The sequence below is a fragment of the Tiliqua scincoides genome, chromosome 1 (genome assembly GCF_035046505.1).
Source record: "Tiliqua scincoides isolate rTilSci1 chromosome 1, rTilSci1.hap2, whole genome shotgun sequence".
Taxonomy (NCBI): Eukaryota; Metazoa; Chordata; class Lepidosauria; order Squamata; family Scincidae; genus Tiliqua; species Tiliqua scincoides.
Genome location: NC_089821.1, coordinates 245,502,088 through 245,519,635, shown reverse-complemented (window position 1 = coordinate 245,519,635; position 17,548 = coordinate 245,502,088). Strand labels below are relative to the sequence as shown.

At 39.7% G+C, this 17,548-nt stretch overlaps 1 protein-coding gene across 3 annotated transcripts in view; it reads right to left on the bottom strand.

The window, feature by feature from the left end:
* Positions 1-17,548, bottom strand: part of CLIP4 (CAP-Gly domain containing linker protein family member 4) — a 47,455-nt gene that overhangs the window by 20,492 nt on the left and 9,415 nt on the right. For all 3 annotated transcript variants that reach the window (XM_066618665.1, XM_066618667.1, XM_066618666.1), the window contains exons 2-9: positions 15,991-16,138; positions 11,904-12,043; positions 11,078-11,171; positions 10,244-10,405; positions 7,886-8,004; positions 6,917-7,153; positions 4,340-4,475; positions 3,567-3,704 (exon numbers count right to left, since the gene is read on the bottom strand). In XM_066618665.1, the coding sequence (XP_066474762.1) occupies positions 3,567-3,704; positions 4,340-4,475; positions 6,917-7,153; positions 7,886-8,004; positions 10,244-10,405; positions 11,078-11,171; positions 11,904-12,043; positions 15,991-16,123 (1,159 nt within the window). In that variant the 5' untranslated portion in view covers positions 16,124-16,138. The remainder of the gene's footprint in view (positions 1-3,566; positions 3,705-4,339; positions 4,476-6,916; positions 7,154-7,885; positions 8,005-10,243; positions 10,406-11,077; positions 11,172-11,903; positions 12,044-15,990; positions 16,139-17,548) is intronic.

Below are 17,548 nucleotides of genomic sequence, written 5' to 3'. Positions count from 1 at the left end.
GGAAAAAAATTAGAATTCTGCTACATGCACATGTCCTCAGCAACAAAGCAGAAGATAAGTGAGCTCCAAGAAGGAAGGTGGTTGGTATTCTGCCTTTTGCATGCCAGTCATAACTCTGAGAATCCTTCTGCCTTCAGAACCCTGAAATGCAATGCATCTGCAATTAACCGCATGGCACAACTGTCCATTTTATGTCCTAACTAGCTACGGACAGAGAACCATCTATTCTTTTGATTTACTCTGTCAATTACTTTTTGATGGAAAGCAATATGTACATATTATTATTAATAGTAAGGGGCAGGATGCATGGCCTTTGCTCCAATAAGCAGGAGGCTGGAGGTGCTTTCTCCAAAGTGGGAGATCCCGCATATCCAGGAGAGCTCACACATTCAAAATTCCCAATTACTAATTTAAAATATTAAGGGCCCAATCCTAAGCTCAGTCAGCAACAGCGCTGAGCCCTAGCGCCATGTGCCATAAATGTTCCATAAAGCACCCAGTGAATAAGGAGCACCAGTGCTGGCACCAGTCAAGTGCCAGGACCAGTGCTGGCAGAAAGAGGGTGTACCACCATGGGGGTAAGTGTGACCACTGGGCAGCAGTGCAGCCTCTGGGATGGAGGGACGAACTGGCGCAAGAAGGGGGCAGGATCAGCAGACCTCTGCCCTGCTCTATCCTGAACACTGTGAGACTTGGAGCTTTCTCCAGGAGACCTCCAGCTACTTCCCAGCTCCTGCTGGATACTGTGGTAGCCACTTTGGCACTGTTGAACCAGGGGGGTTGGGAAGCTCAGGAATGGTCTGTAAATCAGCAAACCAAGAAGACACCGGCTAGGTTATCAGGCCTTTTTGCACAAGAGCTTTCAGCCAACATCTCAATTCATAGACACTCAAATAAGCAAATGATGCACTATTACTTTTTAACCCAAAGCACGTTCAATAAAATCCAGTCACAGATCCAAGATCTATCAAACATTGTTTGTGACCAAACAAGAAAATAACTTTTATCCAAAACCTATACACAAAAGCTTTAAACTTTGTACCAGTAATTATAAGGCACTGCCTTGGAGTCTATTTACTAAAGAGAACCAACTGCCTAATAGAAGAACCCTTAAACCGCTTTGTGAACTTTTAGTTGAAAAGTGGTATATAAATACTGTTAATAATTAATAAGAACCCTTCAGTGCAAAGATGGCTGGGTCTCTGACTTTAATCAATTGGATTACTAAAACAAAACATTTTACACAGTTTTGCAAAGCTCCATCGTTTCTATTATTAAACAGTTCAAATATTATAGTAAAGATCTACAAGTTAATGCTTACAGATGATATTGTTCCTTTACGGAAAATACGAGTTTAGAAATGCAAGCCACACAAATTTCACTAAGGAAATTACTACTCTCTAGCAATTCAGACAATGATAAAAGTCTAGGACTTCAAGTGCTGCACAAGAATAGTAAATGAAAGAGAGGGTTTGTAAAATATGTACAACTCATGAGGGATCTGTTGCTAGCAATTGTGTTCCTAGGAATCAAAATGATTTTATACCTTTCTTACCCAAATGACATGGCTTAATTCTAAATAATGGCCACATGTATACATAATGAGAAGACAAGGTTTGCCAATAGAGAGCCACACCTTGCCTCACACACTCTCCCCCAGCATATGAGGGAAGGCTTGAACCATCACCTGGAATCACTGGAGACTCTTAAGGTGACTCCTCATTTTAAATATCATACTAGACTTTCGTTGTACAGTTCAGTCCAAGACAAACTCAGCAACTGCACACCTGCAAACTATGGAATGCAAATTTGGATAGAAAATTGCTTCTATTCATTACATTCTCTTTGGTTTCAGAGTGAAAGACAAGCAGAGCAAACAATACTATAACCCAGTGTTATTCAAACTGTGAGGCACGGCTCTTTAGGGTGGTGCCAGGAACTCAAAGGGGAGGCGCAGGATGTCCCCTCGCAGCGATACAGTCACACCCCTGGGCGGAATACGAGCCCGTCTTCTGCCCATTGTCTGCACTTTTTTTAAAGCAGAAGAAAGGGGAGCTGCTCAGCTGCAAGAGTGGCTGCTGCCACCCCGCCCTCTTCTCCCTCCACTCTGAGGCTGCCACCTTCTGTGTTCGCTGCATGTTGTTTCCAAAGCTCTTCAACTCCAACCCCCATCTGGCAAGTACCAAGCATGCTCAGCTTGCAGTCCTTAACCCTAGCTGATCCTTGTCTTGTTGGTTCCTAGTTCCCAGCCTGGGATCACTTCTCATCAAAGGAAATCTCTCTTTTCAACCCCCTCCCTCTTCCACTCCCCCCTTTTGATCTCCAAACCTTCCCGCTTTCCTCCCCCTCCCCAAATAAAACGCTTCCTATTTTACCACGCAGCAGGGATCTTAAAGTTGCTTCCATGCAGTTGGCAAAGGGGGAGGGGAGAGACAAGCACACACTTTACTTGGCCAGGAGCAGAAGAAGGGTACTGTTTTTAAAGTGATTTATTAATCTTGTTGTTTGACTGAAGAGGAAAGGCTGTATTTTTAAAGTGATGAATCTTGCTATTTGAAGGGAATACTTATCAGCCATTGATGAAGTGATTGCCAGCCCAATCCTATCCACACTTTCCTGGGAGTAAGCCCCATTGACTCTAATGGGACTTACTTCTGAGTAGACATGCATAGGCTTGAGCTGTGCATCTCCTAGTATAGGAGACAAGTCAGTTTCCTAACCAAACCCTTATCAGCTCCGATATATTTTCATGGTCTATTTTTGCTTTCCCCACCAGCCACTAGAAAAATTTAATTTAAGATAAAATAATTCTAGTGGTATGCTTACAAAGTTTAAAAAAATGAGTCCTCCTAGACCAGACAAAATCTACCTACTCCAGCATCCTGTCTCCAACAGTGATAATAATAATACAGGTATTTCTACACCGCCTTTCTTGGTCGTCAGATTTCTCCTCAGACTTTAATTCAAGGCGGTTTACATAGGCAGGCAATACTAAATCCCAATAGGGATTTTTACAATTGAAGAAGGTTCTGTCTTTCAAGAACCACAACATTTCAGATGGATCTTTAATGACCTGGTATCGCATTCTGGCCTCTATTTTCCTCCCACACAGGCTGACAGCGGCCAAATAGCAGGTGGAATAACTCAGCATAACTCGGCTAGGCTTGTCAGCTGCTTCAAGGTCTCGCCATTCACGGTGGCCTCGAACTGGCGACCTTCGGATGTTATCTTCAGGCAAACGGAGGCTCTATCCTCTAGACAGGACCTCCTGCCCAGTGATCAGCAGCTGATCATTTATAAAGCATGTATATTGCTGTGTATTAATATATTTTTAAGATCTGCATTTAATTAGTGATATGATTAATATAATTAATATTAATATAGTTAATATATTTAATATTTAATATTATATTATAATATTATATTTAATATAGTTAATATTTCTGGCCACTTCCTATTTAATGATGTCACTTCCAGCCCTCAGGAACATGATGGGGAGTCATGACCACGGGGATCAAGGGAGCCACTGGCCGGAAAAGTTTGAGTACCACTGCTATAACCCTTACCAGAATTCACTTTAGAAGTTATGTGTGTTACATCAATTTTCTTGGACTTGACTGAAGATGGAGGTCGTGAGGAAGAAATTCTTGCATTCTTTTTGTGTTCTGAGGCTTTACTTATTTTAGACAGAGGTGCAAAAATACCTGTCAGAGAAGATACAAAAGGCAGATAAAGGCTATTAATAAAAGAATTCAGCTTTTCTGCAATAATCTTATTCAAATATTTATGACTGTTCAAGTATTTAGAGCACGACTGAGTACTCAAGTTGACAGTTTTGTACTCAGCCATTAATATATTTTATCCTTACAATAATGCAGCTTCTAGTATTACTGCTTCCCTTTTATGGATAGGAGATGAAACATACTGTAAATTTAAACACTTGTGCATAGCATGCACATGTACACATCTGTGATTGAACAGAGGATTCTCAGTTCTCATTTACTGCCATTTGTTTCATAGCAATTTTCTCACTGTTTCCAGTTTTCCAAAAATAGCATTCAACCACATTCATGGCACATAACAAATAGAATTCCTTGGCTATCAGAGAAACACAACACACTGATCACTTTACCATTAGTAGGAGAACCAAAAGCACAGTATCAAACTAAAACTACAATGCAATTTGGCAAGCAAGAGCAAGAGACAGTATCATTAGTCACGTAAAGATTTAGCTATTTGAACATCAAGCAAAATGTTCAAACGTGATAGGTATGTGCCCAAGTTAAAAGGTTTTTTATGAAAGAGATGGCAAGGCAAGACATAAAATAAAAGGCTGTACCGTGTTTGGGAGCGCACTTGAAGTACTGCACTCTCCCTACGCTTCCATTGTTTTTTCCTTCAGCTTCATCTAATTCTACACCAGCCCATTGCCCGCTGGCAAACTCTGTAGTACCACAAAATCTTAATGTGCCAACCTAAAGAAAAAGAGAAAAAAATACTTCTGACTTTGAAGTAGGTAGTTATAAAGACATTGGACATGAAGGTTGAACATATGTCTGAACTGCAATGATTTCAGCGCAAGAGAATTCAAGTGCAGAATTGGTTTGTACTTCTGGATTTGCTCCCGATAACACAAAAAGGTGTCTCCCTATTAAGTGGAGAAGTCCAAATCGTGCACCCAGGATTAATACATGCAATATTCATGAAATGCATACCATATTACCTTTTGAGGTAAGCACAGTTGGTCACAGGATGAGAAAGCAAGTTTATGGAAGTTTCACTAAGTAAATCTGACACCATGTTTCTGATGTCAGTTTCAAAACACAGAACAGCTGCATATCCCTGTGTAGGGAAGGCATGTGACTTATATGTGGGTGAGATCCACTGACCTATCCAAGCAATGAACAGTTATACAGGCTTCCCTTGCTTATTTAACAGTTTAGGGACTAGAGCACTGTCAAAAACTGGAAATGGTCAAAATGCAGAACCCACTCTTTTTTTAGCTTGCAACAGCATTTTGTACTGTTGAAAACCATAAAATTGTCAATTGGAGCCAAAATATGGTAGAGAATCATCTTTGTTTTAGCTTTTGCAGATTCTGCTCATTATTTAAGCAGAAGAAATCTTGCTGCAATTAGGGAATAAAACCAATAGGTGGTACTAGAGAGACTGTTGAGGACAGGCGTTCCCTGCTTATACAGTGGTGCCTCGCATAACGAAATTAATCCGTTCCGCAAGTCCTTTCGTTATGCGAGTTTTTTGTTTTGCGAAGCGCGTTTTCCCATAGGAATGCATTGAAATTTAATTAATGCGTTCCTATGGGCAAGAAAAGTCAGAACAAAGTCAAATTTGGTTTACAAAGTGTTTATTAAGTGCTCTTTAAAGGCATACATACTGTACTGAGGATTTCAAAAACGGGGGGGGGGATGCTGAGTGGGGAGCTTGAAGGCTGTAATCCTGTGCACACTTTCCTGGGAGCAAGCACAATGGGACTTACTTCTGAGGAGACACGCACAGGATTGTGCTCTAAGCTGGGGAGGACACAGCAGTTGCATTCAATTGCTTGCTTTTGCCGTGATCATGGGGGGAAACGTGAAGGAAATGGGGCAGTGAGAGGGTGAATGAGCGATGGGGGGATGCTGAGTGGGGAGTTTGAAGGCTATAATCCTGTGCACACGTTCCTGGGAGCAAGCTGACATGAAGATCCGCCCCTTACTAGGGTGGACGGGATCATAAAGTGACATGAAGATCCGCCCCTTACTAGGGTGGACGGGATCATAAAGTGACATGAAGATCCGCCCCTTACTAGGGTGGACGGGATCATAAAGGGACATGAAGATCCCCCCCTTAAGACAAACCAGGACAATAAAAAAAAATTCGTTATGCGAAGCATAAGTCATAAAAATTTGTTATGCGAGTTACCAAACTTCGCACACCGCTTTCGTTCTGCGGGTTTTTCGCTGCGCGGGGCATTCGTTATGCGAGGCACCACTGTATATAATTGAAAAGGGTCAAAAGAGCAGATCACAGAAAAGCGGGGGATGCCTGTAGATGCCCTTAAAAACTAACCTCCACTGGCTCATTACAGTAAGTGGCTGAGAATGTTTTGCAGAAATACAGTCTCTATTAATCAAGGCTATTTTCCATGGAGAGGGAGAAAGATCCACAACACAAATTGCAATTGCGCATAAAGGTTTTTATCTCCTGCTTTCTTGGTTAGTTGTGGAAATGGCTTTATATGCTTCTTTTGCATTTCACACCAGAAGTACAATTCAACACCATCAGAATTATTTTAGCTTTTACTACCATCAGAAACAATAAAGGCCAAAAATATGATGTAAAGGACAATCTACTATGAAGGGCAAGAGATAATCAGGACAATGCAACCACAAGCTGAATAAGCCCTAAAATAAAAATTTCAGAGATTGGAATATAATACCCTTTGTTATTATACACACACAATATGCCAGTATTTAACAGAGAGCTTTAAAAGGCTTTGCAGGGCAATACTATTCTCTCCTACAGATACATACCATCCAAACTTATGAAGGAGCCCTGTACCGACTCAGACCACTGGTGCATATAACCCAGTGTTGTCTACACTACCCAACAATGTCAGCCTGCCTTTCCCAGCCAGTCCTACCTGAAGATGCCAGGGATTGAATCAGAAATCATCTGCGGGCAAAGCACACACTGACCTAAAGACCCATCCTTCTGTAAGTACTACTAATAAGCTCCTTGCTCACATCACTAGACTCAATGAGGAGGATGAAGCTACAGTATACGGCCATATTTAGTAGCCTAATGAGGCAAACAACTGCCTTGACTTTTAAGGAGTCACAGCCTCCAGGTTAAGTCTCATGGCCTTTTCAATCCAGTCTGCTCCCCTGCTACACAACATGTTTCTTCGATGTACCTTTTGTCCTGCAATGACAACTCGATCTCCCAGCTTTAGACCAAGGGATCCAAGCATGGCTTTGCCAGTGATGTTATCGTAATTTGGAAGCATGGTCTTGGAAATGTCACATGACAGAGGCACTGCATCCAAGAGCATTTGCTTGATTTCTTTGGCACTCGCTGCTGCATCTGCCATCTCCAGTGGCATGTCTACTGGGTCAGGAACAACATCTGCTGGAGTCTGCCCTTTGTCATTCTGGAGAAGAAACAAACAGAATAGAAAGGAAGTAAATTCAGATACAGCAATATCACAATGAAACATGTAGCTATGACTCAATTACTAATTATTAACTAACCCAAAGCCAACATTTATCTAAATCTTCTATGGAATGCCTAAAACAGGTACTAAAATAAAGTAACCAAAAGCTCCAGGTTGCCCAATTCCTAAAAAGCTAATACTGGCATCACGGAACGGTTTTGCCAAATCTAATTAAAGATAAGCAAGTGTATACACAAGTCTGTGAATAGACTTACTACCATAGGACTCCAGGACTTTGAAGCTAAGTGAATGAGCAGCTTCCCCATCCTGTCTCTCCCTTTTGCTCCCTCTTTCTCCCTTGCTTCCTGCCTGCAGCCCCTACCTCTTTGTTTGCAGGATAAAGCAGACAGTGGGAAAAGAGCAGTTGGCCTGACAAGGGGTTCTCCAAGGAAAACCCCAGGAGCTTCAGTGAGCCATTTGGAAAGAGCAGCAGTAGCTCATCTTTAGCACCCCAGGTATTAAGACTAAATTATGTACATTCACACACACACACACACGCACACACACACACACACAGATATTTTCTTATGTTGGTGATGCAGTTTCAGACATCAAATTTAACATATCCAACATGCAAGAACATTAATAATTTTATTATTAATAAAGAGATGGTTAAACAAATACAGTCAGACTATAGATGAACCAAAAGGGTGCAAATCAAAAGCTCACCCTAAAGGCAGGGTTGGCTCCGTGTTCCAACAAACGCTTTACAGCTCCAGTACACAAATTAAAGGCAGCAATATGCAAGGCTGTTCCAAAATCAAAGTCACTGCAGGTGGCATCCACATCTGCAAACAAGCATCCAGCACATATGAGAATGAGTGACCCTAACCCAACTAAACGAAACACAATTATCAAATTTTGTAATTATGATACTGCCACAGTCATAGGCACCATCTCAACAGTTTATACCTATGGCATATGCACATTTGCGCTGATTTAAGTAACAAGTTTTAACAGAACAAGCTAATTTTGGGAAGCAATATATAGATTCATTAATTTGAAAACTTACAGGTTATTTTTGAACATCTGCAGCTAATTTTTTAGGAGCAATATTCCTGTGACTGTCACCACAACCACCAACACGCAGCTGATATACTGACAGCCTTTTACAGTATAGGTAATCAATAGGGAAGAAGTTCTGATCACCAGTTGGGGGAAGGAGGCAGGGAGTGCTGCCACCACCACAGTAACAGATCAACAGGACTTTGAGAGACTGATAACAATCACCACATCCTGCAAACATAGAAACGGCACTACAACTACCATCTCTGGATCAAGACTGTAAGTAGATAATTCCTCTAGGAACTCAAGTGAAAAAGAGGACTGTGTCTTCTTCCTGGGCAGTGTAGGCCATATCTTAACCCCCCTCCCAGCCAGCCCACTGCCAGCAACTTCACTGGCACAGATGCAAGCAGCCCCATGGGGTGGTTGACGCACTAAATGGAGTAAGGGGAAGTAAATCCCCTTACTCTGAGTTGCGCTGTAGCCGCCTCCCACCCTACACTAGATACAGCGCAGGCCAGCTGGCCTGCCTGTTCCTGCACAGGATTGGATTGGGATGTCGTCTCTAATCAAGACATTTACTAATTCATGTTCAGTTTTGTTTTCTTCCTCCCCATACAATACTATGCTGTGCTTTTTCAGATCAGCAGCAGCCAAAACAGTACAACAAAGAAAAGGGGCAGATGATTATGTCACACTAAGGGCAAGTACAAGACATAATGAAGGATTTCTATGTGGAGATGTCATTTTCAGTGGCACTCTCATGTTACACACAATATGTGGCTGTGGCCTCTGATTCCATTAGGAATCTACTTCCAGTGACTCCAGAAAAGGGCAAGAAAAATAAAACACAGAGAAGTGATTCTGGTCTCCAGGTGGATTAGCTAGATTTCCTCTAAAAAAGTATCAAAAAGCCAGAAAAGCAGCTAAAACAAGTTTAGCTTTGCTTCTCCATTCTTGTTTTGACTTTATACTGGTTGCATAATGTCAGAACATGTACTTTTTTTCTTCTCTATTTCCCCCTTAGCAATTTATAAGGTCATCAGTTCTCTAATATTTATTCCTTGATCAAATAAACTGTTCTCATTAGACTATTAACAATAACATCCAAAGAACTGATTCAGTGCTTTATTCTATTCAAAGTGACAGTTGAAAAATACTAGCTTTAATTAAATTATTACATGCATATACTGAGCTACAGTTTGTATAAAGTCATTATCTTTATGAAAAGATAATGGTGTAGATTAGAATAATTTTAACAGAACACAATGTCAAGACTAATGTGATAGTACATCTTGCAAGGTGATTTCAGAATTGAATACTTATATTTGACCTGGCATGTAAATTATTTCTACTTAGAGAAAGTGAAGCTTTTTAAAAAAGATATCTTCATACCTACACATTTAAGAATGTGTCTTTGAAGTATCCAGATGGCATAAGTCTTGCAAGGTGATTTCAGAATTGAATGCTTATATTTGACCTGGCATGTAAATTATTTCTACTTAGAGAAAGTGAAGCTTTTTAAAAAAGATATCTTCATACCTACACATTTAAGAATGTGTCTTTGAAGTATCCAGATGGCATAAGTCAGAGACATATGGAAGTTAAACATTTGCTTATCCGGACATTGCAAGGGCAGAACTAAACATATTTGTTCTTCGTAACATATAGTTACATTTACACACATTCTAATGTCCTAATGCTGTGTATTTCCTTACTTCCAGTACTGCCAACAATGTGAATAGAAAGCAGTTCAAAGAAAATGCACAGCATGATGACATCAAGAGAGAGCTAAGTTTCACTACAAAACTACACAGGGACAAACTTGACTTACAGCCACAATTGGGACAGCATCCCCATGTGTTCACAACATCTAGCTCTGTCCCAAGACATGCATCATTGGCCTTATTAATGAGTAATGTTTTCCACATGGTATGAAAAAAATAAGTTAGGAAACAGCCTCTTGTGATACCGACAAGAAGAAGCACAGCAACTACTGCCATTACATTTAGTTATATTTACCTTTCGACTTTGCATTTTTCAAAATGACACTAATGAGTTCAGGAACATCAAAGTAAGCAGCATAGTGCAAAGCATTCATATTTGTCCAACGGCTCCTCAAACTGATGTCTGCACCCAGGTCAATAAGTTGAGAGGCAAATTTAGCAGCAGTCTCTACATCCCCTGTGAAGCAGATATTTTTAAAAGGCATTTTATATCTTGTTTTGTGGATATTTAATAGGCAATAACAGCACATTAGATAACTGAGCACCATATTCAAAGAATGTTGGCAACTTCACAGCCAAGGAATTCCTAGCAAGGTGTTTCAGTATAAAATAATTTTCAGATTAGGCAAGAAGCTGCTGCCTTTCAACACAGTGGAAACACTAGCTTTAGAAAAACTCAAATGATTAGTTACATTTGCACCATACTTCCTGCACGTACTTGAAGTGAGAAACCTGTATGTGGTCATTATATGCTTTCAAACAAAAAGCAAATTTTAGATTAATTTTGAAAGAGCAAACTTCCCTGTAGGAATTTTATAACCTCTCAAGCAGCCTAAATGCTTTGACTTAAAACAAATTAACCCTTGATTTGCACCTGAACACAGAGGAAATCAGAGATGGATAAATGCAACTCTCAAATCAGAAACAGTCTGATATGGTTCACAACTAACATATTCTTCCTAACTTGCACAAATGCCCAAACAGAAGGACACGGACTGTTCCAAAGTAGACACTGGGGCAATACAATGAAGAAGAGAAGTGGGGGGGGGACGGGACAACAACTATCAAAGACTAATTTCTCCTGCCATAAAAATAATGAACATCAATGATCTCTAATTTCTTCACTCACCAATACCATGAGCCCCTGACTTGCATGTGTAATGCAGGAGAGTCATGTCAGTCAGTCCATCTCTGTCATTCACATTGCAGCCTCTCTTAATGATCTGCAAAAATGATAGACAAGACTGTGTATTATTCAGATGCAGTTATTTAATAACTTACTTTCAGGCATGGAAAGGTATTTGTCTCACAATTGAACCTAGCAACTGTGAATCTAGAATTTCACTTCATTTTCGTATTCTACCAAGCAATCTGGTTACACACTGCACTACAGGGAAACAAAGCACATTTTAACGTCATCATTGGTATACCTTTATAACTGGATATTTTTCTTTTGCCATTAGTGTTAACTCATCAACTGCCAGGCCCATTTAAATTTGGGAAGTCACTAAGTTTAATCAAGCATACTCTGTACTTCCTTGTTTATAAGCACTTGGGAAATACTGTGTTGCAACACTGCAAAAGATTAAACTTAATGCAATATATTGAAAAAGCTTTACCTGCATAATATAAAGAATCTGGCTTTTCATGTTTGCAGAACTATAAAGTTTCTATTGAACTGATGAGGACAGGGGAAGAACTGTTTCTCTGACCAAATCATGGGTCATAAAAGTAAAACTTATAGTCTGCATGAGTCTTCATTACACTTGCAGCATTCACTACCCTTTCCTAGAATTTAAGTTCTTCAATCTTTAATTCTTAAGTCTTTAATAAGAGTTAGATTTCAAATCCATAAGGTTGCAGAGATGACAGTACTGTTGATAACTCTGGCTCTCAAACAAAAGCAATTCCATATGTTATGTCAGAACAAAAGACCGTATTTATATATTCCTCACCTCATTCCCAATTATATCAATGTTCTGTTGGACTTGGGGGACCCACTGCCTTAAGACAGCAAATAGTTCAGACACAGATGTTTTGGGGCTGAAAAGAATTTCCTGGCATGCTGCATCATTTGGATCAAAAAAGGAGAACTCTACAGAGGAGGAAAAAGGTAGATTTACTTTCTTTAAAAAGGAAATAAAAGAGTATGCACATAGAATACAAGGAAGTCTCTCATTTATTGAGAAACACGAAAGAATCAAAATGTATAATAACAAATACTATTTAAAGTAAAAAACACTTTTGCATATCTATAGCTGTTCTAGACAGCATAGAACAGGAAAACAGTAACTATCACACAAGTAGTAGTAGTTTCGCCCCAAACTACAGAATTCCATATAACATTCCCCTGCAGAAGATTTTCTTTTTCCATGAAAAGCAACAATAAAAGATTTGGCACAAACATCTTATGACAAAAATACATTATTGATATTTCTGACAATCAGTCCAAAAGAGACACTCTGGGAAAGATTTAAACAAAACAAATACAAGAAACCGTGCGACCTTGAAGCAGCTGACAAGCTGAAGCCGAGCTATTCCATCTGCTCTGAGCGTGGGAGGATGGAAGCCAGAATGTAAAGCCAGATCGGATTGAAACACCTGAATGTAGTGGTTCTTGAAAGAGAACCTTCTTTCAATTGTAAAAATCCCTATTTAATAAGGGATTTGGATAAGCCTGCCTATGTAAACCACCTTGAATAAAGTCTTGAATAAAGACCAAGAAAGGCAGTATATAAATACCTGTTATTATTATTATTATTAATCACACCAAATACAGCAATTATAAAATATCAGTTTCCCCAAATGTTGCAATGAGTCATTACAAAATTGGGGCATGTGCATGCTTTAGTAGCAGACTGGATTAAATGTATGTTGGCAATATCACTCCCATAATACTGATTTTACACACCTTCAGTGGTATTTTAGAATTTTTCAACAATTTTGAAAAAAGAGCATTAGAAATGGACCAGAAAATTCTTAGATAACCTATTTGTAGATCCCCACAGATTATACTGTATTACTAAATCTTTGGAGGAATGGAGTTAAGAATGTCATACTGTTAAGCAATCTTTTGGTAGACCACCAGATGTTGGTGGCAAAATAAATAAATTCAAATAATTCAAAATAAACAAATAAATTCAAACTTCTTTTGATAAATGGTAATAAACTGGAATGTTAAAAATATCACTACATTAAAGATATGGACTGGCAGGATAAGATTAGCAGGACACACTGGGAAAAACTGTTCTCTTTTGAAACAGGTACATTCAAGAGAAACATTTGATGGTTCTATAGTGACTAGATTGTTTCCATAATTAAGGCTGCAATTCTATGCACATTTTCCAGGGAGTAATTCATACTGAACTCAATCGAGTTTACTTCCAAGAATTACATAGTAAGTGACTGGTTTCAAATCAAATCAATACAATTTAACAAGTTTTTTGTAAAATCAATGCCACAGGTTTTTATGTTCATAAAGCAAATAAGTGCACTAAAATAATGAAAAGTGACAGCTTGTAGAGGAAAGTCAAATCATTCCTATCAATTGTTGGCTTATGATTGCAGCCTAAAGCTATCTTCCTCAAGCTGCTTTTCCTCAGAAGGGGACAGGGGAAGAATACATTTTTGCAGTGAAAAGGCAATACAACTAGGTAGTCTTGAGAGGAAATGCATCCGGCAGGGAAAGCACTCAACAACCTATTTCTTCTACTCCCAACTGCAATCTTAAGCAGCTCCTTTCAATACTAAAAAAAAAAAATACTAAGGGCACACACCACCTGTTGTTTTCTCCCCCACCCCATGTAATTCCATGTGCCAAGACCCTAATTATTATATTGAATTAAGGAAGAACTCAACATAACTAGGCTACAGCGAAGAGAGGGGGGACAGAATCTCTCTACCCTCCCTCTCACCTTCAGAATCATTAAACCAGAATCATTAGCATGAGAAATGTAGTAGCTCATCAGAAACCTGTGTTTGCCTACAAACCAGCTTAATTATGTAATCTCGGCCTTTTGCTAGTTATGCAGAATGTAGGGACATATATAGAATAAGCATCAGCAGTTCCCTACATCTTAGTGAACTACATTTGTTGTCAGTTAAATTCCTCCAAGGATGTGGTTTAAATAAAAACCTATTGACGTATACTGCTGTTGGAGTGGATAAACAGATTGATTTATTGGCACTAAAAAGAGCTGTTCAGTTGGAACTAGTCTTATTTATGGTACAATTAAACATGTTTAGTAATTTCACAGTTAGAGCAGTCATCACAATGGCTATTAAAGTATGCAGGTTAACCAGGTTAACCAGTCTCACCCCTGCCCACCCAAAGAAGATTTTCCTAATTCAGTGGACTACTTTTGACAATTGACTTCCTCCTAGCATGAAGCAGACCATCAAGCACCCCTAAAATAGAAGAGAATAAGGAAGGGTCTTGAAGGTCAGTCCAGCTTACAATGAGACAGTTTCCTGATGTGAGATTATTCAAGTTAAATTATGTGCCCTAAAAAAAGGGGAAATAAGAGGGTTGGAAAGGTTAGCATGATGGACGGGGGAGGGAATATAGCACCTACTAAACCAGTCTTTCAAGGAAAGACAACACAGCTAAATGATGAGCACAAAGAAATGGAGTGATTCTCTTGGAATCTTGCCATGGGAAATCAGGGGTTAAAGATGGTCCCTTTACCACTCATGTGGCACAGACTTTGTTCACTCTTCTACATTCTACAACAATCCTATGAGGAAGGTGAAGCTGAGAGATAGTGACTGACCCAAGGTCACCCAGGAAGCTTCATGGCTAAGTGGGGATTTGAATCTGGATCTTCCAGGTGTAAGTCCAACTCCCCAACCACTACATCATCCTGGTTCTGTTTACTCTGACTATACTATGGGACAATAAGGGCTTTTCTATATTAAATAAAACCAATTTTGTTTTTTACTACTTTACTAAAACTAAATCTAATGGAATACTAGATGCATGCTAACCCATCACCAGGGTGAGCACACAGCTTTGAAAAAACCAAGGCTTCCGTTTTTCAAAGGAGAATTGTCAAAAGCTTACAACAGGGTTTCTCAAACTAGGGCATCATGATGCCCCAGCCTGAGGGCCCTGGCCTCTGCGCCCTTAAGGGGCGGGGGGAAGGAAGTGACGTGATCCCAGGGAGTTTGAGAACCGCAGGCTTACAAAATTGCAGAACACAAGTACAAGCAAGCAAGTAGCCTTGTTGGTGTTGAAAGTATTTGCCATCTTATTTGCTTTTAAAACTAGAATAGTGGTTTCTTTCTTAAGTCATTCTGCAGGAAGGTATTCAGCCCCCAAAGAAGTGCAGTGAATGAAGACAAAATGTATGTTCAGAGGATTCAAAAGGACAGAATTAATGTAGTTTATTACATTTTTATCCTGCCCATCTCCCAAAAAATTCAGGACAACACATACATCCTTTCACCCCACCACTCTTTTAAAATTCTCACAACCACCTGCAAATCATGTTAAACTAAGAAAGAGTAGGGCTGGCTCAAGGCCATCCAGTGAGTTTTTTGACTAAGCAGGGATGTTCCAAAATCTAAACACTCACCAGCTCTCTAAAAAAGAACTATCATTGACACTACCCCAAAAAGCTATAGCCCCACTTGCACAAACACTTCCCACAGGGCTCTAAAGTATAACAGATGGGCTTTCCAGGAAGAAAAATTAAATTTTCCCAAAATACTGATGCTTGCAGGAGTGTTTCTAGCCACAAAAGAGTTCACCCAGCACAAAATTTTCCATTTTAGGGGAGAAATCTAGATCTTTCATGCATTAAGTGCATAATTATGAGGTTGCCTAGCAAGGCCCTAAAACAGACTGCACACTATGAGTAATACACACTATCACACTAGTTTTTCCTTTCTGTATTTCAGAGAAGAAAAACAGATGTGACAGTTTAAAACAGGAACAGTATTTCAGAATTGAGAGCATTCTTTCAAAATCCACTTGCATGCATCTTCCAATACATTGTGAAGTCAGCTTTGCAAGTTCTCCCTTTCTACAAATATCCTTACCACATTCAGAAGGCATTGGTGCTGCAGAAACCGAATAGGTTACTGAACCTTCAGAGCCTGGGATAAAATACTGGTATTGTCTAGTCAATGAGTCACCTTCTGTGGAAGGGTCAGGTAGATCCTCTATGGTCATCTTCTAGAAAGCCACCTTTAATAAAAGGAAAATTCACTCAAAACAGCATACATAATGTGCATTTTAGCTTCTATTATACAAATGTGATTTACACCAAACATTATCATTTCCAAATATGCACAAGATTATATTTCCCAACACTTAAGTGATTATATTGTAAATACTCAATATTACCACTTGCTGAAACATGGAATGCAAATTAGGCATTTAACTTGGGGAAAAAAGTATTTTGAGATAATATTTGAGCAACTCTGAGTACAGACAAGGCTACTGCAGCCCAGAGGTGAGGCAAGCCAAGCTGTCTCAGGCAACAGACTGGCACCCCACACCCATCAGCCACCTCACCTACCCATTTTCCCTCTTACTGGTTTTGCCATACTATAATGTGAAATTGCATGGCAGAGAGGGGCGGTACAAGGAAGCCCAGAGGAGCACTGTTTCACTTGCATGTTCCTTGTTCTACCTGCTGTGCCACACTATTTCAAACAGAGCAGCAGAGTGAGGAGGAAGAAGCAGGTAAGCTGGAGGGAAGGGGAGGAACAGCAGTAAATCCAATCTTCCTCTTGCCACCTCTGTTCATGGAGAAGCCAGTGATAAATGGGCACCACTGCCGCCGTGACTGTCATTGCTGCCCTCTCCATTTTCCAGCCTTCCTCCTCTGAAGCGGAGGCTGCACAATCCCCAATGCAATGGAAGAAACTGCAGTGATGAAGGGAGGCGTCAGGTGCAATTTCCCCTTGGGTCAGGCAGGAGCACACAAGTTGCTTCAACACTTTTAAGCAAAAAGGAGACCGCAATGAAGGGTGCTAGCAGCATAAGTGATTGTTCTATAGTGGCAGATTTTATCAAAGATGTTTTTATTCTGCATGTCTACATATCACCTCAGAGCTTGATGTTAAAATTGAAAACTGGTTTTTTGAAAATCTGCTTTTTTTCATTATTGCGCTATTAGTTCTCACAGATGTAGAAACAAGGATTCTGTGTGCATGAGCAGCACCTTTCAAGCTCTTCAGTAAGTAAAGTAAAATGTACATGTGAAGAATTCCCACTCCCCATTTATTCAGATAACACCGTTTTAGTTTTAGACACCACTATTAACTGCACTCAGCAACGACACATTGCTCTAATATAGTACTTTAGGTATCATGCCACTGTGCAATTACTATGTAGCATTTGAAGAGTTTGCCAAAACACTTGTGTTGGAAGAATCTCCTACAGTGCAGAATAATGCATGGAACTGAATATTTGCCATAAAAACATAAAATCAATCATGTTCAATATAAGGATGCTGGATCTAGTGCTCAGACTGATTTCCATGCCATACAAGTACTGTAAAGGACAGACAAAAATGCCAGCTATCATTAAATGATAGCTATGCCCACTCTGTACACTATAATGCAATGACAGCATGATATATAAAGCAAA